Raw genomic sequence first — 24,385 nt, 5'->3', positions numbered from 1 at the left:
AGACAGACAGATGGAGGTGGGGGTGGGGAAGATCAAGGTGTCAGGAGCTGTGAGCACCCATTCTCTTGGTCTCTGTTAAGTGGTAGAAAGAATTATCTACTTTTCACGGGCTCATAGGTCCCTTCCCCCTGATGTTTTTCTGCATTTGCCTCTGAATTTGTTGGAACTGGGGGGAAAACATACATTTCTTAGCATGCAGATGCTCAGATGAGCTCTCTGTGGGGTGTGGTTGGTAATAATTTAATTAGCCCAGCTTTTTTGGGAAAAAAGTGTTAATTAGTTTTTGCTTAAAATACACATCTTGATAATCTCTTCTTCTCCACTTATCTCCCCTGAGTAAAGCCCCGATTTTCCATCCACACCCCACAGCAAGCCCCAGCCTGGGTACCACTGCTATTAAAAGGAAAGGAAATTTAAAAAAAAAAATAGTTTGTACAGTCATAGATTATGACTTGTGATGAATATAATTCTTGTATGTCTGAGAGATGGAAAAGTGGAGGATCCCACAGTCACTTGCAAGGAGCAGCCTCTGATGAGTAGAGACCTCAGGACTGACTGCTGCCGTAGCCCCATCCTTGGAGGTCTTGGGAGATGGCTGATGGACACAGGGCAGAGGGTAAAAGGTGTGGCCAGGGCATCTCAGACAGACGGGAAGAGATCTCGCCAGGTGAGTCCATCCCCCCGGGACTTGTCTAGCCACCTGCCACAAGAGAAGATGGTGGCCACCCCAGTGCTAGTGTTGGTGACCTCCACCTTCTCCACCAGCCAGCCTGAGTAGTAGCCACTGCCGTCATGCTCCAGCCGGACCTTACGCAGCTCTCCCAGCTCCAGAGTCTCCAGGAAGAAGCGGTCAGTGCTGCCCCTCTCGAAGAGGTTGCGCATTTTCTGCTTCAGTTCCCGCTTGCCCGTGTCCCCATTAGCTCCAAAGATGGTCACAAAGATGTTGGCGTCCGTGCCTGCCCCTGGTTCGTAGCCGGTCGTCACGATGATCTCGTACTTGACTGGTACCAGGCTCTGGATCTTACTGGCGAAGCTCTCTGTTGTCTTAGTAACCTCAAATACCTTGAAGTACTTCCTCTTCCTCTTGAGGGGGATGAGGCAGTCACAGTTAAAGAAGTACCTGGAAGGGCATTAAAGAGCAGATGGGAGTCAGCTCAGGAGATGCCAGCAGAGGGTCATCTCATCTCACATAGCCTCCAGTCATCATCACTCCAACCAAGATTCCCAGCGAGGCTGGACACCCCATCCTTCCCGTTGCTCCTTGTTCTAACCCTTTCCTCATTCCTCATATGCCACATGAAATCTGTAACCCAAACCTGTTGGTCCTGTCTTTCAAAGGTACCTAGAACTAGAACAAGCCAGTCTGTTCCCCTACCCCATCCCCTAGCATCTCCCTGCTTGCTCTGCTCTGGTCCAAATCACCATCCTCTTCAGGATGAACATCAGGGACCTGCTAACTGGCCTCTGTGTTTCTTGCTCCCTAGGTTTGGAATAAACAATTGCTACGGGTTCTCCCCAATCCAAATTGTTTTAGCATGTTGTCTTCCAGTCCCTTTGAACTCTCAGCAGCTGTAATTTCCCACCCACAGGAGACCAGCACAAGATGGAGCCCATTATCATTCCATCATGGAGTGAGAGAGGGACAAGGCAGGTCCCAGCCCTTCCTGAACATTTATAGGCCAGTTAACTATCGCTGGGGGCCGGGTGCTAATAAGATTCTGCCCCTCCTTGAGATTTTATAGGCAGTTAATGATTCAGAGGGGGAGGGTCTCATGAAGCCCTGCCTCTTTCTGAGGAGTCAGGCTATCAGTTGCTGGGGGAGAAAGTTTCTCTCCAGTTGTTTAGCTGCTCACACTTTCCTGTGCTCCCTTAAGTAACCCCAGTTAAACTCACTGGACTGGTTTACCAGTCTAGACACGGATGGAATCTTTTCTTCCTTCTGCCATTGGTTTCCCATCTGGAGTGAAGAGCTGTTTGCTCATCTCCCCAGGAAACAGTCTCACAACACTAATAATTTAGCAGATTTTGAAATAAGCAGTCCTGGTGCTTGCTAATGACTTCAGGAATGCAACAATGGAAAAGTGTGCCCAGAGGTGAATACCCTAGTGGCAGTTGGAGAGCAGCCATCCTAAGAGGCACTCCACAGTAGCAGTGGCAAGGAGCCAGCTTTAGGAGATCCCCACTGGGGCAGCTGCTCAGTTCACACTGGGAACCCACAGCAAGTGTCCAGGACGAGACTGAAATGTTGGTGGCAGAATAGCTCTAGATCAGATAGAGGAAGAAACCGTGACTCAGAATTGCACAGTGTTCTGCAAAGGGGCAATTTAGTCTGAGCCACAGTCCCCACTGGACACATAGAAACAGGACCAGCACTTGCCCTTCACCCTGTGGTAGCCTGCACAGAGGCAGGACCTGCACCTGCTATACCTCCAGGAGAACCTCCCAGAGGAAGGATTTATACCAGCACCCCACCCCTGTGAGAACACACACAAGACAGGCCCGGCACCTGTGCCAAGCATCTGCCTAAGTGAGAGCCCACGAAGGCAGCAGCATCTCTCATGTTCTAGGCACACCAGAACACTCACAGGAAGGTCCTCTGCCTGTGAGCCACCCCTGAAATGACTAGCACCAATGCCCTTCGTCTATGAAAACTCCAGAGAGTCCTCACACGGCAGAGTCAGCACCCAAGTCCTGTAAGGGATAGATTGCACAGGTTGGTGTGGGATTGGGAGTCTCCTTGCCTCAGTTTCCCAAGTGATGGGATTGTTTTAGGCTGCTGATTGCATCTCTCTCTCTCTCTCTCTCTCTCTCTCTCTGTGTGTGTGTGTGTGTGTGTGTGTGTGTGTGTGTGTGTGTGTGTATGTGTTCAAACATATGTTGGCCCACACATGTAAAGGCCATAGGTCATATAATTCTTAGATGTAATTCTTCAGGTGCTACCTACCTGAGCTACCTGAGTAGGGTCTCTTTTTGAGTCAGGGTCTCTCACTGATTAGAGTAGGTTGGCTGGCCACTGGACCTCAGAGACTTGGCTGTCTCTGCTTTCCCAGCACTGGGATTACAAGTGTGTGGCACCATGCCAGGCTTTTCCGTGGGTTCTGGGAATCAAACTCAGGTCCTCATGGCTGCATGGCAAGCACTGACTGACTAACTGAGCCATTGCCCAGCCCCGACTGCATCCTTTAGCAATTCTCTTTTGACTTGATAGCCACTCGGAGCTGCCTTATCTTCTCCCTTATCCACTTTGTTCTCTCTCCTATGTATCTCCTCTTGTATTTTCTCTGTTGCTCTAATACTAATTTCTAGCATTACTCTCTGGTTTACTTCCCTCCCTACCTGAAGTAACTAACATCTCAGGACACGACATTCTATCTGTGCTTCTTCCCTCCAAATTGAAGGGTGATTGCTTTTATTGGACTGCTCCTGTATTTTCATAGGTCCATACATTGTCTGCAGTCACTATGAAGACAGTCTTGTACTCTTGCAGCAAGGCTGGAGAGCAAGCACACAGACTGGGTGTTTAGCCGCACCCCCAGGTCAGTGAGGATACATGACATCTTGACCCTTCCATAACCTACAACCACCTGAATATTCCAAATAGTTAGACTGAACAAATAATTCAAAGTAAGATCAAAAGCATCCAACTTTCAACCTAATGCACAAAACCCAATGTAGAAACACAAGAAATATATTTTTAAAAAAGCCAGCAATGAAACTCCTGAAAATCACTGATTCTACCATAATGGACTACAGTGAACTTGGATGAGATGTAATCCTAGGTAATAATCAAAAACGATGAGAACATTGCACAAATTCAAAGGGGACACAAATACACCCCAGAATAATCATAAAAAAACCTGAAGAATAAAATAAAGATGTCAATACAGCATAGTAAAGTCAAATTCAATAGAGAGAAATACTATAAAAAATGGGGAGAGGGAGAATGGAAATGAAAAGCTCAATAAGGAAGAAAATCCTCAGTGGAGAGACTCACCAATGGAATAAATTAAGTGGAAGACAGAATATCAGGACTTGGATATGAAGTAGACGAATTAAAACATTGAGACAATTACACAGATAAAATAATAAGAAAGCACACCAGAACACCCGAGGCCTAAGAGATGCCATCAAAGACATGAACATAGAAGAGGGGGGAGTTCAATCTAAAGGCATAGAAACCATAGTCAATAAAAGCACAGCAGAAAGCCGCTTAACCTGGAGCAAGCGATGACCATCAAGACATAAGAGCCATCGAGAATGCCAGACATAAAGGACCAGAAAAGAAATTCCCTACATCAAACTTTAAATAAAACATTAAGTCTACAGAGATGATTTGAAAGCTTCAAGGGAAAAGGACCAAGTAACATATAAAGGCAACTCCATTGGTACAACAGCAGGTTTCTCAACAGAAATTCTGAAACCCAGGAGAGCATGGGACAGTATATTTGAGGTCTGAAAGACAATAACTACTGACCCTGATTACTACATTCAGCAAAATTATCCTTTAGAATTTAAAGAAAAAGAAAAACTTACATGATAAAACAAGCTAAAGAAATTCATGACCACTAAGCCAGCACTACAGAGGATATCTGAAGGACTCTATCTCCTGTGGTGAAAGAATATCCACGCAACCACAGGAAGGAATGAACTACTCTAGGGTGGCATATAAGCAAACAAGGAGAATGAAAGCACCACCCACCACAAAGTAGCCGAAAGGCAGTAGTCAGTGCAGAGCTTCCAGTAATAACTGTGGATAGCAACGGTCTTGATCCTCTAATTGAAAGACACAGACCAGTAGATTGAATTAAAAATAAGGCCCATCTATTTATTGCCTACAAGAAACCCACCTCACTGGAATATGAGCACAGCTTCAATGTGGAAGAATGGAAAATGATATTCCATACAAAAGAAATTAGAAAACAAGCAGGTGTGGTAATACTAATAGCTGGCCAAGTAGGCATCAAACCAAAATTAATTAGAGGAGACAATGAAGGTTACTTTGTATTGATTAAGGGATGGTCTACCAAGAGGATACTGTAATTTTAAACCTTGTGTACCAAGGCACAGTCTACCAAGAGGATATTGTAATTGTAAACCTATATGCAATGAATATTGACACATTGACTTCATAAAACAGACACCAATGGACTCAAAAGTACAGATTCATCTCAGCATAATAATAGTGCCCCACTCTCACCAATAAATAGGTCATCTGACAGACAAAACTAAACTAACAAAAACCACCAAAGAAACATCACAGCTAAATGCCACTGCAGATCAAATGGACTTAACAGACATCTATGGAATATTCCACCCAAACATTGCAGAACACATTTTTCTCAGAAGCTCATGTAGCTTTCCCTAAAATAGATGACATTTGAGGACACTAAACAAATCTTAAAAGTATAAGAAAATTCAAGTAATTTCTTATATTCTGTCTTTTTTATTTTTTGAGAATATAATTTGATTACAACACTTCTTCCTTCCCCTTGCTCACTTCAAACCCTATCGTATACCCCTCCCCATTCTGCTCCATTATGTCTTGTCTTATTACAACAAAATAAAATCAACACCAAGAGAAATGATAGAACATAACTCATGGAGATTGAGTAACACACTATTGAATGATAAATGAGTCATTCAGAAGATCAAGAGGGTAATTTAAAATTTTCTAGAATCAAATGAAAACAAAAATATAATCTACTAGAACCTGTGGCACATGATGAAAGCAGGATTGGGATATTTATATCTACAAATGCTTACATTTAAAAAAATCAGAGAGGTCTCAAATACAGAGAGCTTAATGATGCACCTTAAGGCCAGGGTAAAACCAGAGCAAGCCAAACCCAAATCTGTAGATGGAGAGAAATAAAAAGATACAGCAGAAATAAAGGAAATGAAAACCAAAAACTAATGCAAAGAATCAATGAAGTAAGGAGTTGGTTGTTCATAAAGATAAACAAGACTGACAAGCCTTTAGCCAAACTAACAATTGGAAGAGAAGACCCAAATCAATAGAACTAGAGTCGAAAGGGAGATATTACAACAGATACCAACGAAATTCTGAAGATTGCTACAGCATAATTTGAAAACTTGTATTTGAACTTGTAAGATAGCCAGGTGGTAAGGGTAGCAGACCTGACAGCCTGAGTTCAATATCTGGAACTCACCTGGTGGGAAGGGAGAACCGACGTCCACAAGCTGCCCTCCAACTCTCCCCCACCCCCTCCTCTCTGTGTGTATTCGAAAAATGAAAATACAGAATAGGCAAGTTTCTATACACAGACTTACAAAAATTAAACCTAGATGACACAAACAACTTAAATAGATGTATAACAGGCAATGAGACGGAAGCATAAGTGTGGAGTTTCTCAAGGCCAGGCCCCGATGGATTCACTGTGACATATAAAGAGGAGCTAAGGTGTAGCCCATAAACAAGAAAGGAAAGGAAAGCTACCAGACTCATTTTAAAATGGTAGGATTACACTGAAATTAAAGCCAGATAGGGGTACACACACACACACCCCACAGGCTCATCTCCCTGATGAATATAGACAAATTACTTATAAACCGTATCCAATCATACACCAGAAAGATCATGCACCATACCCAAGTGGGCCTTGTTCCAGGGATGTAAAGTAGTTCAACACCATAAATCAATAAATGTAATACGTCACATTATAGATTCAAGGACAGAAATCACATGATCATCTCAGTGATTGCAGAAAAGATTTTCTGACAAATTCCAGCATCCCTTCATGACAAAAATCCCAGAAGAAACTAAGAATGAGACAATGTATGTAATAAGGATTATCTATGACAAACTTGTATTTAACAATGCATTAGATAGGGAAAAACTCAAGACATTCCCACTAAAATCGGGAATGAGACGAGGGTGCCCACTTTCTCCATGCTTATTCAATACAGTCTTTGAAGTCTTAGAGCACCAAGACAAGAGAAAAAAACAACAGGAACACAGACATACATGAAAGAAAGAAGTCAAACGATTCATATTTGCAGATGATATAATATTGTACATTAAGGGCACTGAGACTCTGGCAGAACACTCAGAACTGATAAACACTGTCAGCAAAGTAGCACAATAAGAGAAAACCAGCTGGAAACTTCTGCTAGGAAAACTAAAAAAGAGCAAAGGAAGTGAAGGCAAGGGAAGAATGGATCAGCAGGATCAAGTTAGTGAAAACGGATTTGGATTCAGTGCAATCCCCATCAAACTTCAATGGAATTCTGTGGTGGTATTGTGTTCCCCAAAATATTGTGCACCCTAATAAACTTATCTGGGGTCAGAGACAGAACAGCCACTAGATACAAAGGCTAGAAAATGGTGGCACTCACGCCTTTAATCCTAGCATTCCAGAGGCAGAAATCCATCTGGATCTCTGTGAGTTCAAGGCCACACTGGAAACGGCCAAGCATGGTGACACACGCCTTTAATCCCAGAAAGCGAGCCTTTAATCCCAGGGAGTGATGGTAGAAAGGAAAGATATGTAAGGCGTGAAGACCAGAAACTGGAAGCATTTGGCTGGTTAAGCTTTCAGGCTTTCGAGCAGCAGTACAGCTGAGATTCATTCTGGATGAGGACTCAGAGGCATCCAGTCTGAAGAAACAGGATCAGCTGAGGAACTGGCAAGGTGAGGTAGCTGTGGCTTGCTCTGCTTCTCTGATCTTCCAGCATTCACCCCAATAACTGGCCTCAGTTTTGATTTTATTAATAAGAACTTTGAAGATTCATGCTACAGCGTTCTTTACCAAAACAGGGGGAAAAATCCTAAAACTAACCCAGAAGCACACAGAGGGCTCTGGATCACACAAAATCACCCTGAGCAAAATGGACAATGCTGGAAGAATACTCACAACCACCTTCAAGATATAGTTCAGAGCCACAGTAACAAAAGTCGTTTGGTACCCACAGAAAAAACATAGTGGGAAAGATTTAAGAATCCCGATTCAAATCCACAGCTGTAGACACCCAATTTTATCTATTTATTTTACCAAGATACCAAACAACAGACATCGGAGAACAGACAGACTCTTCAGAAAACTGTGCTAGGGAAATTGGCTATTCATATGAGGAAGAATGGCATTAGAGTTCCATGTCTAACCCTCACACCATCATCTCCAGATGGATGAAAACTTTATTATGAGACCTGAAACTCTGACACTGTTAGAGGACAGGAGGGGAAGGCTTTCAAGCTATGAACACAGGCAGGGACTCTCTCAAAGGGTCTCTAGTAGCTCAAGGCAAACACCAAGAACTGGCAAGTGAGATCACATGAAATTAGAAGTTTAACCGTGGCTGGAGAATTGGCTCAGAGGTTTAGAGTCTTTAATTCCCACGGTTCAATTCCAGCACCCACATGGTGGCTGACAACCGTCTGTTGCTCCAGTTGCTCCAGGTCAGAAGACACTCTCTTCTGACCTCTGTGGGCACCAGGCACACATGTGTGCACATACATACATGTAGCCAAAACACTCACACGTATAAAATAAAATAAAATAAATCTAAAGGCACCACAAAGGAAAAGATCAGTAGAGAGAAGTGACAGCCCACAGGATGGGAGAAAATCTTTGTTACTTATACATCTGCCAGAGGATTAGTATCCAGAATATATAAAGAACTTAAAAAAACCTCACTAAATTCCAAAGAAGTGACAACCTAGTCAATACACAGAGTAATAAAATAAGCATTTATTAAAATATACAGTAAAAATGGCCCAGAAATAAAGGAAATGTTTAGCATTCTTAGCCATCAGGGAAATGATATCAAAACTACATTGAGACTCCATATCTGGTCCAAATGCTGTAACAAAGACACCAAATAGCTACAAAAAGCTGGTGAGGCTGTGGGGGAGGGGAGCTTTACACACTGCTGGTGGGATGTAAACTGTCCGGCCACTGTGAAAATCAGGATCGGATTTCCCACGAAACTAAAAATGGAATTATCCCAGGACCCAGGCATTGCTCCTCCTGGGTATAAACTTCAAGGATTCTAAAGTCAGTGCTCCCCACTGTTCCCTGCAGCACTGTGCACAGGAAGCATGTTATGAAATCGGCCTCGGTGCCTGTCAACATGAATGGGTGAAAAAAATGTGGCGGGCACACACAATGGAGTTTCCGTGAGCCACGAAGAAAAGTCATTTTCTGGGAAATAGACACAGCCAGAAATCATCATATTAAGAAAATAAGCCAAACTCCAAACTATTAAAATTCACATGTCCCCTCCTTTAGAGATCCTGTTTTTTCTTTATAAAACAGATACATGAACAGTGTATATGATGTGGAGGGAAGACTGAGGGAGGCAGGGGACTGACAGAAAAGGGTACAGGGAGAAGGGGAAGAGGGTAGATACGGTAAAAATCCATGGTCTGCTTGAAAGAAATCGACCTCTCGAAACCCAATACCATATGCTGTGAATAGATGCAAATAAAGAACCAAACACAATTTTACCTCTGTTCCTTTGTTTTGCATCTGTGTGCTTGAATGAGGGCAAACCCCTGCCGTGCCGTCCCTGTGGAGGTCAGAGGACAAGGTGTGGGAGTGAGCTCTCTCTTTCTACCAGGTGTGGCTCAGGGATAAAGCTAAGGCTAGCAGGCTTGGCAGGCGACAAGTTCTTTTACCTGCTGACCCACCTCTCAGGCCCTCGATGCCAATAAAAAATTTTAATTGGAAAGAAAGGAAGGAAGAAATTTTGAAGGGAAAAAAAATGAAGGTGCCTCACAGAAAATTTTTATTCTGTTTTGAGATCTCTCCTCCACAGATTTATCACGTGATGTATTTGGATTTTTTTTTTTTTTACATACCAGAATATCTTCAAAGGAGATGCACATTCATTGTTCAGTTTAAAATTCTTTTATAATGTTGTTTTTTGCATATATTCAGTAATATTCATAACTGGATGTGAATGCACAAATTGTATGGTCACATACATGGGTTTCCAAGTGGGGTCTCTCCTTTCCTTTCTGTTTGGCTACATCTCCTTTCTCTCTGTTTCCTACTGCAGCACCCCACCCTTACCTTAGATAACCCACATAACAGCCGAGGGTGCAGCCTGCCAAACTTCCTCCCTTCCACCCCTTCTGACAGACCCACGTACACACAGACATATGGGGACGTCAGTGTTCTCTTTTCTGCACGGCGTCGTACAAAACGTGTTTTCCTGCATCTTGGTTTCCTCACTTGATAATACTTCCTGGGAGTTGCTCCAAGTCATCTGGTACACATTTAGATCATTATTTTAAATGGCTAAAAAAATTCCCCGGTACAGATACAAGGACACATTTCCTAATAGAACTGGAAACATCGCCCAAGATGTGGGGCTCAAAGCCAGTGGGGTCAAGGCTGGATGTGGGGAAGAGCCTGTGAGACTAAGGGTGAAAACAGTGATCAAAAAAGAAATGAACTGACTTAAAACTCAGGTATAGCACAGTCGGCCTGCTGTGGACATTGTGTCCACAGGGATCAGAAAAGTACCGGGGAGAATGAGGTCCTCAACATGCTCCCAATGGCTGCCTCTGATGGGTAGGACCTAGGGAAATGGTGCTGTCTTTTACCCACTCTTTGGTCTTATTTGAATTTTATAGTGATTCTCTGTTGGATAAACTATTCAGATAAAACAGTATATGATCTTGATTTTTTTTTTTTTTTTTTTTTTTTTTTTTTTTTGGTTTTTTCGAGACAGGGTTTCTCTGTGTAGCTTTGCGCCTTTCCTGGGACTCACTTGGTAGTCCAGGCTGGCCTCGAACTCACAGAGATCCGCCTGGCTCTGCCTCCCGAGTGCTGGGATTAAAGGCGAGAGCCACCACCGCCCGGCATGATCTTGATTTTTTAAAAAATAGATAAAAGCCTCTCTGTGTGTCCTTCCACCGGAACTCTGAGGGTGTTAATGATGAGCAAGAATGCCAAGGGCTGAGGATGCAGCTCAGAGACAGAATGCTTATGTAGCATGTACATGGCTCTAGGTTCTATCCCCAGTATAAAAAGCACACTGCACATATACATACATACACACATACATACATAATACATATATACATACATACATACACAGAGAGGGAGAGACAGAGAGACACAGAGAGAGATATTAAATAAGGTTACCCAATACAGAGAGTTAATGCAAGGTGTTGGTCAGTGGGGTCCCTTAGACCCCCAAACAATACGAGTTATTGCCATTGCTCATCTTCATTCATTGAAACAAGATGGTAAGATCCTATTACTGAAGACACTACTTGCTTGAGTCACAGGAGATGGAGATACCTGGCTGTTTCTTTTGTGTGGGCGTGACCTCCTTCCTAGGGAAAGGAGGCTGTGTGGAGTGATCAGGGACAGTTCCAGGAAGCAACATGGTGGGAGAAAGGCCAGCAGTGGCCCTGGGTGATATGACCTACAAGCAGTCAGTGGCACTCTAGCCTTGTGGCCCACATTTACCTCTATCTTATCCCACCAGGTAAGCCTTGGCCGTGGCTCTCCCCACTAGGCTTCCCTGGCTTCCTCTTGGCCTCTCCCAGGCCTTCCAGTGCCTTAGACCGGTAGTTCTCAGCCTTCCTAATGCTGTGACCCTTTAATACAGTTCCTCATGTTGTGGTGACCCCCAACCATAAAATTATTTTTGTTGCTATTCCATAATTGTAATTTTGCTACTGTCATGAATAGTAATGCAAATATCTGTGTTTTCCAAGGGTCTTAGGTGACCCCTGTGAAAGGACAGTTGTATCCCCAAAGGGGTCAAGACCCACAGTTTGAGGACCACTGCCTTCGGGCCTTTCCTGGCTTGCTGTAACAGTACCAAGTGGTTTTAACTGTACCAATTGTCAGTTGTGTCTGTGTTGCCTAGGTAACTAAGGCTCTTACTCTCCCAGAAATGGCTAAGTCTCCAGAAGACCCTGATGGCAGAGATGCAAAGGCACAGGCACCTGGAAAGCAAGTGTGCTACTGAATTGCCTGGCTGGCCTGTTCTTGTCCATAAGAGACATCCTCATTGGGATCTCTTAAGCCACAGGCATGCGAACATCATTTCTGTGTCATTATAGAAGGAAGGAAGGGAGGAAGGAAGGAAGGAAGGAAAGAAGGGAAAGAGGGAAGGAGGGAAGGAGAGAGGAAGGAAGGAAAGAGGGAAGGTTGGAAGGAAGGAAGAAAGGAAGGAAGAAAAGACTCCAGTATTTGCTGCTGTGTGCCTTCTTGGAGTTCTTGTAAGGAAATCTCCCTGGATTAAAAGGCAGGGACACCCACGGTCACCTAGTCTAGTCTCCTGTCTCTGGTGGTAGATACATACATAGTTCAGATAACTCTAGCACAGTGGTTCTCAACCTGTGGGTCTTGACCCTTTTGGGGGGGTGAACAGTAATTTCACAGGGGTCGCCTAAGACCATCAGAAAACACAGATATTTGCATTACAACTCATAACAGTAGCATAATTACAGTTATGTAGTAGCAACAAAAATACTTTTATGGTTGGGGCTCACCTGTATTAAAAAGTAGCAGCATTGGGAAGGTTGGGAACCACTGCTCTAGCACATAACAGCTGCTTCTTCCCGTCCTGTCTTACAGGTTTATATTCATGAATAGGGTAACCTTGGTATTGAAGAGCACGCCTTCCCACACATTGCCCTCCCGCCCATGCGTGAAGTTGCCACTGCACCCCAGGCTCAGCTCTGTACATACACATTTCCATATTCCATCTCAGTGATGGTGATCGTCTTGACATGCCAGACCAGCTCTCTCTTGGGGATGAACCGGTCCTCCCTGGCCAGGTGGCCCACGCAGAGGGAGGCAATGTCCCCCAAGAAGATGCTGTCAAACTCGAATGTGTCTGTGGTCCCCCTGCAGAAAACCAAGATGTGATCAATGTGCTGCCCATGCCTGGTGATGGAGGCAAGCATTTATTGAAAAGCCTACTGTATTCCTGGATGGTATGGAAGGAATGTGCAATACCATAGCCAGCCTAGCACTCCTTGAGGGATTTGGGCTAGTTTTAAATCAAGACAGTGACAGTGAAAAAGCCCTGCCAGCTGCCTGGTGCCAGCATGTAAATGGCCGTCACTAAGTAGCCTGGACCCTGAAGGAGGGTGAAGAGCTAGGTACGGAACTGCAGAGAGAGGAGGAAGAACCCTCCTGATTTTGAAAAACCTTACGGTGAGAGTAGCTGGGTATTGGGGAATCTACTTGTAAGGAATCTGAACCCATAAGGACATGGTAATGAGAAGGCAGGGTGCGGGCAGTACATTGGCACTGGTCTGAGGAGCACAGACTCTGTCCGCATGGAAGGGGGATTTGAATAAAAGGTTGAGGTAAACAGAATGGGCTATCCTACCAACTTTGCCCGTTGAAACCCAATCCTGTGTGATGGAATTTGGAGCTGGGCCTTTGGAAGGTGAGTAAGTGGTGAGGGTGGAGATTTTGTGAATGGAGTCTTATAAAACAAGGGAGCTCCTGCACCCCTTCTGCTGCATGAGGACACAGTGAGAGGACCCCCATCTGTGAACCAGGAGGGAGTGTTACCGGATACCAACTCTGCAGCCTCAAGAACATGGGGAAGAGACGTCAGTTGTTTGTAAGCCAACCTGTTTCATAGGGCGGCTTGAATGGACTGAGATAACGGAAGCTGAGCAGAGGGAAGTGGAGACTTAAGTTCTGTCAGGAACAGAGATGAAGTGAATGCAGCCGCTGAGGCCTCCCAGGAGAAGCAGCGGGAGAGCTCTGGGTTGGGATGTGGGATAATACTTATAAGGGAATTACAGTTCTGGCACATAGTAGGTACTCAGCAAATGCTTTCTGGTTAGACCCATTTGTAGAGCACTCAGTGGGGGAGATTACTGGGGTCTCTGGATTACCCTCCCCACCCCCATTCCATCAAGCACCCTTCTTACTTCCGAAAGGCCCGCTGTCTGGAAGAATTTTCCACAAGGAACTCCTTGGATCTGTTCTTCCTGCCCTCCAAGATGAGCCAGACATTCTCCCTGGTCTCACCTCCGTTGCCAGTTTCTATGACAATCTCGTAGGCTGCAGGGAGGAGGTGGGGAAGGGTCAGCAGTAGGAAGCAGCCGCCTGCCACCAGCCAGCTCCTCTCCCTTAGGCCAGAGTCTGGGTGTCGGAGGCAGGTTAGCCTTGCTGAGCCCCGGGCACTGTAACCAGGACTGGTGACCCTGGGATGGCAGTGGGCAGCCTCTTTGCTGGTAGAAATGGGAATGCGGCTGCCATAGTGAAGGAAGCAGGAAGTTGGGATGAGTTCTCAGGAGACGTCGGGGTCTGGTTCTCACAGCCGATGAGCTACTGAACTAACATGCAACATAGAAACCACATCGCTGGAAGATGAGGGAAAAGAGGCAGGCCTGGCTATAGGGAGCAAGATGCGAAGACCCAGCAGGCTTAGGGCCCCAGAGAGCACACAGCCCCGCCCCATTTCGCTCAGCCTCACAGCAGGCCCTGCCTTGTTCTCCTCTGCGTGACCACACTAGCACTTCTCCACCATCCTTCATAAAGAGGCTGCCAAGTGTCAGGAGTACCAGGCGGGTGGCTAGAATTCACTTTCTAGCCCCAGGCATCCAGCTCGGCACTGACCATCTGTAAGACAGAACGCAATAGCACTGTAGCCAAGGACCACGGTGCCGCTGGATTCCGAGAGAAGCTGTTTGCATGCCCTAGGACGTGCTCTCTTCCTATCTCCAGCACCTGACCTCCCAGCTCCTGCTTAGAGCTCTGCCAGGCTCCCTCTCTCCACCTGAACGTGTCCACTCGCTCCTCACCGCCTTTCATTTATTTCCATAACGCCTTCTTAGGGAGGCCTATGCTAGTGCCCTAATTAAAGGGGTAGCCTGGTCCCCAACACTTCTGGTCTGCCTTGCCTCACTGCTAATTCCTCTTGTTCTCATCATTTCATGTATTCATCATTGCTTATTGAACCTCTCCCCTCACTTCCTGAGTGAGTGCAGACTCCATAAGGGCGGGTATGGTCATTAGCAAATTTCCAACTGCCAAGAACAGTGCCTGGCACACAGTGGGCCCCTAGTGAACATATTTTTAAATTTCATTTATTTTTGTTTTGTGTTCACGGCATTTTATCTGCATGTATGTCTATGTACAATGTGCATGCAGTGCCTGAGGATGCTAGAAAAGGGGGCTGTACAGAAACACAGGACAGCCATGGAAAAATGACAGGGGGCGGGGGGACAGTGTGCTTCTGGTTGGCATCCAAAACTTTACTGCCTCCCATTGTCAGGACTCTTATATCCCCGTGAACTCCCTGCCACATGCTGGGATGGACTGAGAGTTTCTCCCCAAGGACATGCTCTTTCCTCTTTCTCTGAGGCTATTGAGCAGTAAGAATCCAGGCTGGTGCTGCCAGCAGCCATCTTCCTGGGGGCCATGGAAACTTGCACTAAGTTACCATACTGGGGGAAATCAAGCTGAGACGTGAGAAAGGAGGAGGAGTCACACTGATATCAGTGGCACCTCTGGGGACAGCGAAGTTGGAGCCAGAGCCATCTCAGGTTTCCAAGTTCTGGGAGCAAACACATTTCCTGAATTCAGCAAAGATACAGTTTTTAGACTTGTGCCACCCAGGGTCCTAACCACTCCCAGAAGCTTCCTTTAGGACCATTGGGGGATGGAGGCTTCAAGGACACACGTGAGGGTGGATTCTGCCGCCTGGTGGAATGTTCCATCCCCAGGGACTGGCCAGAAGAGGAATGTACTAGAGCTAGGAACAGCGCAAATGAATTGACAAAGCAAACCTACAGCGTGTTAAGATTAGCAGATAGGAAAACAGAAGGCTGGGAAGGGAAAGGCACTCTTCAGCCTGAAGGTGTTCCAGCGGGAGAGAGATGTGGCCTCCCAGGTGTGTGCTTGTGAACATTTGCGCACATGAGCGTGCAATCTCACTGTTGAAGTCAGACCCTGGAAAAACTATAATGCAGTGCCTGGCGACTTGGACATTAGGATTATACATGAAGAGCCCTGGTGGCTCTTGGCTCTGGGTGTGTGTTGGAGTTACCTACAGAGGTGAATGCTCGCCAGATGGCTGGAGCAGCCTCTGGGAGTGCTTCAGAGAACTGGAGATGAAGCCTGTAAACGGGATGCTGGCTTATACAGGCATTTGATAGATCAGCAGCGCCAGCCAAGCCCAATAGGGAGAAGGCATCCTAGAGCCATGCAGTGGGCCTTGCATAACCATTCTGAATTTCTGTTTCCTTTACTTTTTGACACGGAAGTGTAAATTGCAACCTGCCTTCTCCTTAGGGTAGATGTGGGGTTTCCAGGGATTAAAGAGAGTGTGGTGTAGAATGTCTTCACACAGATGAGGCTTCAGTTAGGACCCAGTGGCTCTTTATACTCGTAGACTGAGTGCTCCAAATGACCCAGGGCCACCAGCAGAAAAACTCCAGGAGGGTCCTCTCAAGTCAGAGTAAGGCATGGCATTTCAAACTGCTCAGTGTGGATTTGTCTCAATGTTAAGTAAAGGCAGCTGAGAGTGGGGATCAAGCTCAGTGCATGACACCTCCAGGACCAGCTGCCACCTGGGAACAAAGGTATGGCTACCTGTCTGTCCCCATGTGAGCAGCACAGATGGTTCCATGCTGTTCCCTGCACACTCACAGTACTGACAGGTGGATCCAGGCCCTCTCCTGGCGGCCTGCTCATACCCTCCTATTTCCCACATCAACAGGACTCACTCCTCCCCCAAGCGCCCGAATCCTGCAAGTAATGGCAGCTATTTGGCTGTTTGGAAATCTGAGAGGGAGACTTGGCAACAGAGATGGGCTTTACCGGGTACTCCTCTGCTAAACACCAGTGGTCTGAGCAGTCTCCATTGCTCATCTTAGCTTTGTGCGAGGAGCTTAAGCTCCCCCCCCCCCCGCCCCGTGAGTACATCACAAGGCTCTGTGCAAAGAGAGCACCGCGTCTATTTCCCGAGCGTCAGTTCGCTGAGCTCCAAGGTCCACACTACTGCAGAGGTGACAAATGTGAGTGACACCGCCCCGGATCTGGACAGGTCACAAAGCAAGGTGTACCACCCACAGCATCCAAAACCAAAACGGGCACCCAACAACTCCTAAGAAAGTACAATTACAGCAGAGGAGGAGAATACATCCTCTGTTCAGGTGTGAGATCTCCACCCTACAGAAAACTCAGCAGAGGGGCCCTGTTTCCATTTGAGAAGGCTCCCAAGCTCACAAAGTTCACCACCTCTCAAGACAGCTAAGTTAACCCTGGGGCAGTTTGGATGGCCCTGCAGAGATGGGAGGGAGTTTTCAAGTCAAGATGCTCACTTCTCTCTCATGGTGTACAGTGGTCATGCAAAGAGCTGTCCAGTCAGGGCACAGTTCCCAGGCTCCCCTTGCATCTGATAGAGCCATGAGACTAGTTCTTCCAAACGAGACACAGGTTAACATGCTGAGACTGCAGAGGAGAGGGTCTTCTAGTTTCCTTTTGGTGAGAAATGTGGAAGCCACATCTTAGAAATGGCAGAGAAACAGATGGCAGGAGCTTAGGCCCCTACATCACACTCCGGAAGACAGCTCACCTTACTCCCCCACTGGACTATATACATGGAGAAGTGAGGAAGACACTGTGTGGTGCTAAGATGCTGAGATGTGGGGAGCTGCCCTGATAACTGATTGAAAAACCCCTTCTTCAGTTGGGTTCTGCCTTTGGGTGAGTTTTCCTCTAATCACGGGGCCCAGATGTTGGCCTGGGTATTAAAGAAATGTTTCCTAAAGTTTGATGGCCATTCATCCCAGGAACTGATCATCCACTCTGTCTCTGTATCCTCCATGGGAGGGAGTGGCTGGTGGGGACCCTTGCTCTCCCTCACTTCCGTTTCTAGAAACTCTCGGTGGGCAGTCATTATCACACACATCAACTGGAACAACCCATGACATAAAGATTGCCTGAGAGAGTGTCACAGCTGCCCTGCCCAGCCCTTGGCTCAGGGAGAGCCTGTCCCCAGGGAGTTTTCCTTCATTAGTACCTGTGATGCAGGGCCACGAGTGTCTTAGCAGTTCTAAGAATTCGCTCTTAGGGGGTTTACTGAGGAATTTCTCCTGCAGTCACATGGAGCCATCTCATTCCCACTCCATTCCCTACCCCCTTGAGCCTGCCCTTCCTCAGCTGGGAAAGTTAGCCCTGACGTCACAGTGGGCTGGGCCCACACAGTCCCACCACGTACTGGTCTCTTCCAGCTCGTCACGGATCTCATTGTTGGCACATGCAAAGTCGCGGACGGTTTGTCTGTCACCCTCACTCTTGGACAGCCAGCAGTCACACTGGAAGCGGAAAGTCTCGTCACGGGAGTTGTCCTTCACATCAACATAGTTCAGGTGCCAGCCAGGGAATATTCCTGTGGAAGAAAGGACCGCGAGTGGGAAGTGCCCCCTCTCCCTGTCAAGACCTCCCTTCTTCCATCCATAGCTGTGTGACCCTGGACAAGTTCCTTGTCCTCTCTGTGGTCTGGTATCCTGGTTGATGAAGTGACCAGTTGGATTAAGTGGTTTTTAAGGACTCCTTCAATCTGAGGAACACAGGGGTCTTTCCAAACTGTTTAGAGGTCTTCCACATGAGATGTTGGTTGTGGGCGCCAAGAAACTGCAATCCTTCCCCCCTGCAAACTTCTTCCACTGAGAATCTATCCAACATGGACAGTTCCACAAGGAAAAGGCTTGTTGATTCCATCTGACTCATGGTGGAGGTATTCTAGACCTGTCGGGAGCCCCTTAGCTGAAGGATGGCTTCTGTTGCTTCCTGACCTGTGTTCACCAAGCTCCTGTCAGTGACCCTTCCTAATCAGTTCAGGTATTATCTCCACCAGTAATCCTCCCTGATGTGCCCCCCCATTCCCTGCATCACTCTAGAGGCCGTATCAAGAGTGCCCATGCTCCGTGGTACCCTGCATCTATCTTGGGTACACACGTTCAGATTTGTGTTGCTCTTATTTACACGTGTCTCTTCCCTGTGACCAGGGATGCTTGAGTGCAGACTGAGCCTTGATAGGGTTTTTAGGGCTCAGCCTATAACTGGCAGATCACTAGTTGCTCAATGAATGCTGGATGAATAACTATGGCTTGCCCTGGGGGTTCTTGACTGAACTGTCCTGCAGTCATTGAAGGGCCCAGAAGCTGCCACTTCTCGGGATGTGTTCCTGAATTTGACACATCTTGGGCTGATAGTGAGCACAGAAGTGTCCCTACCACAGCAGAGCTGGCAGTGTGGGCCAACGTGGGTTTGCTTTGACAGCTGTGTGCGGCTTACTCTGTTTCCATCACTCTCTAACTCAGACGCATTGGGAGCGTGGGGCATCACAGGTCCCACGGAGAAAGCAACCCCAGGGCTCTGGCAGGCTATATGATGACGTTTGCTACTCACAACATACCCACAAGGCAGTCCCACAAGCAGCACACAGTTGGGTTGTACCCCCACACCCCTGTTTCTCAGGACACCTAGGGCTCTGGAGGCAGTTCCACTGTCACCAAAAAAAGTTTCTCTCAGATTAGACACTGTCCAAAGCAACACTGCTACAGCTCCTCCCCTCCTGCCAGGAGTATATAAAAGTGTTACAGAGCTGAGGGTGCTGATGCTAAGTTCATAGGTGGGACACATATACTAGTACTATTCAAACTTTCGAAAATACTGTGTGAGAATCTCTTACATAAATAGAAAGTGTTTTGATCCAATCCACCCCACCCCCTCCATCACCATCACCCTCCTATTCCCCCTCCATACTCCTCACCACATTTCCCTCCCAACTTTATAGATTCTTTCAGAAACCCGCTGAGTATGCTGAGTGCTGCCACTATGCAAACAGGTGTTGGGCCATGCCCTGGAACATGGGTAGCCTGATCGGGGCTGAACTGAAGACAGCGGACTCCCTCTCCCCTGGCATCCACCAACTGCTAATAGCTCTGGAGCTGGGGCTTTGTAAGCTCCTCCCCAGCCATGCTGCAGTTTGGGCTGGCTTGCTCTTATGCAGGTCCTACATGTAAAGTCACAGCCCCTGTGAGTTGATGTGTGCAACACCCCAGTCATGTTCCTAAGATACTGTTTCACAGAAGTCTTCTACTACCTCTGGCTCTTACAATCTTCCTTCTCCATCTTCTGCAACAATCCCTGAGCCACACGAAAGATTGAGGACTTTACATAGTCTCTGTGCTTTCATTATTAGCCTCTGTATTAATCAACATGTATTGTAAAAAGATACATCTCTGATGAAGGTTGAGCAATGCACTAATCTGTTTGTATAAAGACCAATATTGAGGGAGCAGTGTAATACTATGTCCATTAAGCTGAATTCTCCCCTAGGACCTATAGCCTGCCCAGCCCTGGGTTTTTGGCCCAGTTCACAGTGTCAGACATCAGTTCTGTCTTGAGGACTAGGTCTTAAATCCAATAAAGTAGTTGGTTATCCTCAAAACACTTGTGCCGCTATTGTAGCAATGGGAATATCACGCCAGGCTAGTCATTATTGTATCTCTCAGTATTCATAGCTGGGTAAGACTGCTGTTGACTTTTCTCTCCCAACACAGCACCTCTGTCACTATGAAAACTAGCCAGCATGGAGGAGGGCTCCAGGTTAGTACCATCTTGATTTCTCTGGGCCTTATATGACTCAAGTATATGGTGTCTCCAAAGCAAGATCTTAGCATCAAATTAGCAATGGCAATAGTTTATATCGTTTTGTGGGTTTATGGAACCCCCACTTACCCATAGCTTGAATGGAAGTAACCCACACTTAGCACTGGGCCTTGTGCTTCATAGCCCATGACACCTGGAGAGGCATTACTTCCCTGTACAAGGCAACTCCATTTAGATTCCTTTTATAAGTTGTGTGTCTATTTCAAGAAGTTCCTGCAGCTGTAGGTTTCCATATGGCTTTTTCAAAGGTCTTTGGTGTTGTTTATCTCTCACTGTATTTCTTGTTTTTTGTGAAATCAGGTCTTTAGAAAAAGGAAACAGTGAGAGCTAATAGAACTGAGAGTATAAAACACTTTCGTTGCATTATACAGAAGGGGGGTGAGTTAGTTTGTTCATGAACTTTCTTTGCACTTGATAAATCTTTCTCAGTTTTCTACAAATTAGGGCCAGTACCATCTGTAAGTTTATGGATTGGCTGCATATCAGAGATGGTTCCTGGTAGCACCATGAAACTCATCACAGAACTTAGCAAGCCTCCAAGCATGCAGTATGGAAATGATGAAATGAGATGGTTAGAGTCATTCTCTCAAGGCTTCTCACTAGAATACATAAAGGAGGCAGCAGGCAGAGAAGAGAAGACACATGGCTGGTTGTGTTGAAAGAGATCCAAATGGAAGAGAAGCTGGGCTTTCCCTTGTCCTGTTTTGCCATGAGTAGAGTGTGTGTGTACGATGTCTCACCCCACACCCAATTCCCTTTTCCAGTTAGAATTAAGCAATGCAGTTCTTTCCACTAAACAATAGACTAACCCCACCTCCCTTTATATAAAAGAAGACTTGCATTCTCTGTTGATTTTCTTGGCCTGCTTTGGAAATGTTGAGTGTGACAGACAGGGTCTAATGTCCAGCTGATGGCCAATGCCAGCTGCCTGGTGGACCAATAGGGAATCACCTGAAACTAGTAGCTAAAGAACTCACTTTTTCCCAAGTCCCTCTTTTGATGTCCCCATGCTTTTTCACACAGAGAGTAAAGGCTCCGCACAGGTTGCCACAGTGGAATGCAGATGTGTTATTTGTCAGAGCTGCACAGATAACAAAATACTTGCCTTGTCCTTGCTGCTGGATAGTTGCCCAATTCCCCAACTTTTTCTCTTGTGGATGGTGCTCTTAGCAACACCCTGTATATCATAACAATCTTTCAAAGTCACAGGTCAGATTTTGCCATTTCACCTCATAAATGCACCAGTGGCTTCTCATCAGTCCAAGAAAAAAAGTCACAGGCTGCTCACAGAGAACTGTATAGATTGACACACTGGATCCCTTTGTACTTCCTAACTCTGACTCCAAACTAGTCACAGACTCACCCACGGTGCCACCTACATTGCACTGCTGATACCTTGATCAATGAAACCTTGTTTACCCACTGTCTGAAGTGATGGTCTCCAGGCTCTGGGTGCCATGGCTGCCTCATTGCCGAGGTCTCTGGGAAGGTGCTCTGTCTGCAGGATTTCCCCAAGCTTCAACACTTGCTCTCAGTCTCCAAATACTCACCACTGGATAATCTGAAATCATTTTGTTTTCACATCATTCTCTAGTGCACTGCTTGTCTCTGTCAATGAGGTTACAAGCCCCTGAGGTGAAATGGCTGGCCTGATCTACACATGTTATCTAATAAACCTTATTGATATAAGTCCACACCAAGCCCGAATAGGACAGAAAGGAAGACAGCAGAGGTGGGGGTTCTCGGAGAGGAGTTTACAGCCTTACCTCGGAGGAATGGTCTGTCCTAGTACTATTGATTATTATATCCCAAATGTCCTAACATTCACTTTGAGTAAAAGATCTAGCAACTCTGAACTACTGTGGGGTCCCAATGTCCCAGATAGGGGGTGACAGGCTGACTGAGAGTGAGGCTGGTAACAGTTTGGTAACTGTTAAGTAAGCATGGTAACATGCTGCTTACTGCCCAAAAGTCTGGTGGCTTTCCACATCTGGTGGGATGGAGGGCTCTGTGCTTCCTTTAGCCCATTTCAATCAACCCTTATGTGATAGAGTCCTTGGGCATGCATTTGGCATCTCCTCTCTCCTCATTATGGCCCCAAGTTATTCCCCTGAGCTCAGTGCCTGCCTGTTCTCTGCACAACATGGCTCTCAATGCCTCTGAGCCTCTCAGCTGTCCTCATGCCCACACTGTTCCTTGAGCACTGTATTAGTTACTTTGATCATCACCATGACCCAAATACCTGACTGGAACAACTTAAGGGAGGGTTCATTTGGGCCCACTGTTTCAGAGGACGGGGTCCTCCCAGCAGGGAAGGCGTGGTGGGGTTTTCACAGCAGGAAAGGGTAGTGAAGACTCTTACACGCCGGCAGACTCAGAAAAAATGACAGCAGTCCCTATCTCCTCCAGCCAGGTCCAGCTTCCTAAAGGTTCCACAGCCTTAAAAATAGTGCTGCTAACTAGAGTTTGTTTAAAATATAAACCCATGGGGGACATTTCCGATTCAAACCATAACATGTTTGTTCTCTTGGCCATAAGCATTGATATCCAGAGAAATCTTTGCTGCTGGGGTTGTAACTATGCCTTAACTCTTTTAAGATTATTTTTATATTCGGATCTTACTTCTCTAACTTCAAGGTTTGGGAAACATGTCTTATGACCTCTTAATCATATTACTTAGTATTCAATGATCACAGAAGCGATAAATTATTTTCACTTTCAAAAAGTCAACTGTCAGTATTTTTATCCAGTGCAAACCATTGAGATTCTTCTCAGGTAGAAAGATTCACTTCACCAAGCAACACCTTCCCTAAAAATAACTTGTAAGAAGCAAAAAGCCCATCTGGGTGACTCACATTTCCTTAGCAAGATCATGGATGGTTTAAAGTGAGCTATGGAGCCATCAGAGAGCATCAGGTATAGAAGAATATAAGACTCTGGCTATTATCTTCCCAAAACACTCACAGGGGCCTCATCTTGGAGGCTACTTCGGGCAACCTCCTGGGATTTGGCAGATCTGAATTCAGGTCTCAGTGTATCTGCCTAAGTGAGCACACTGTAGCACTCCTATGATGATTTCTGAGGTCCTTCCTATTTCTATGATCTAAAAGTATTAAAAAATGTCAATCATGTTGTGGTTAAAAAATCTTTACTAAACTAAGCAGAGTTTTCATTTAACCAGAGGAAGCAAAAGAGCAAGATGATTTAGACAACAAACACTTTATTCCAATTTGTTCAGTACTGTAAAAGCTATCTGGGTAATTAGAATTAAGTAGAAGAACTAATCATTTATCTTGATTTTCCTCTTCAAACTGCATTTCATGGCAATCAAATAGCCTAGGGACAAATTTTTAAAAAGAAAACTCCTAGCTGCTAAGTGGAAAAGCAATGACAGAATTATAACTTCATATTTGTAATTCTAATTGATCATCACCAGATGAGGCCATTAGATAGAGAGTCACAACGGACATTTACAGTGGAGCAACCAGGCTTGCAATACTGAACCCCGAATTTAATGCTAGCACCAGTGTGAGCGAGACTTCTTCCCACATACTACCATATCAATATATAGCATTTCTTCAATATTCAGTATACTCTCCTGTGTCCCCCACATGCATTTACAAGTAAGTTTTCCTATGACATACACTGGGAAAATGTATTATACAGTAGGAGTTGAAACAAATCATTGTTAAGTGTGATGATGGTGGTGTGGTTTTACAGGAAAGTGTCCATGTTCAAAGGAGAA

At 45.8% G+C, this 24,385-nt stretch overlaps 1 protein-coding gene across 3 annotated transcripts in view; it reads right to left on the bottom strand.

Annotated features, from left to right (window-relative positions):
* Window positions 1-349: 349 nt before the first annotated feature.
* Window positions 350-24,385, bottom strand: part of Loxhd1 (lipoxygenase homology PLAT domains 1) — a 161,865-nt gene continuing 137,829 nt past the window's right edge. For all 3 annotated transcript variants that reach the window (XM_052741493.1, XM_052741494.1, XM_052741495.1), the window contains 4 exons: window positions 18,182-18,352; window positions 13,884-14,016; window positions 12,679-12,837; window positions 350-1,120 (listed from right to left, as the gene is read on the bottom strand). In XM_052741493.1, coding sequence (XP_052597453.1) covers window positions 640-1,120; window positions 12,679-12,837; window positions 13,884-14,016; window positions 18,182-18,352 — 944 coding nt within the window. In that variant the 3' untranslated portion in view covers window positions 350-639. The remainder of the gene's footprint in view (window positions 1,121-12,678; window positions 12,838-13,883; window positions 14,017-18,181; window positions 18,353-24,385) is intronic.

Source organism: Peromyscus californicus, unplaced genomic scaffold (genome assembly GCF_007827085.1).
Source record: "Peromyscus californicus insignis strain IS unplaced genomic scaffold, ASM782708v3 Scaffold_17__1_contigs__length_78620276, whole genome shotgun sequence".
Taxonomy (NCBI): domain Eukaryota; kingdom Metazoa; phylum Chordata; class Mammalia; order Rodentia; family Cricetidae; genus Peromyscus; species Peromyscus californicus.
The sequence above is the reverse complement of the archived record's forward strand: the minus strand, read 5'-3'. Positions and strand labels throughout refer to the sequence as shown.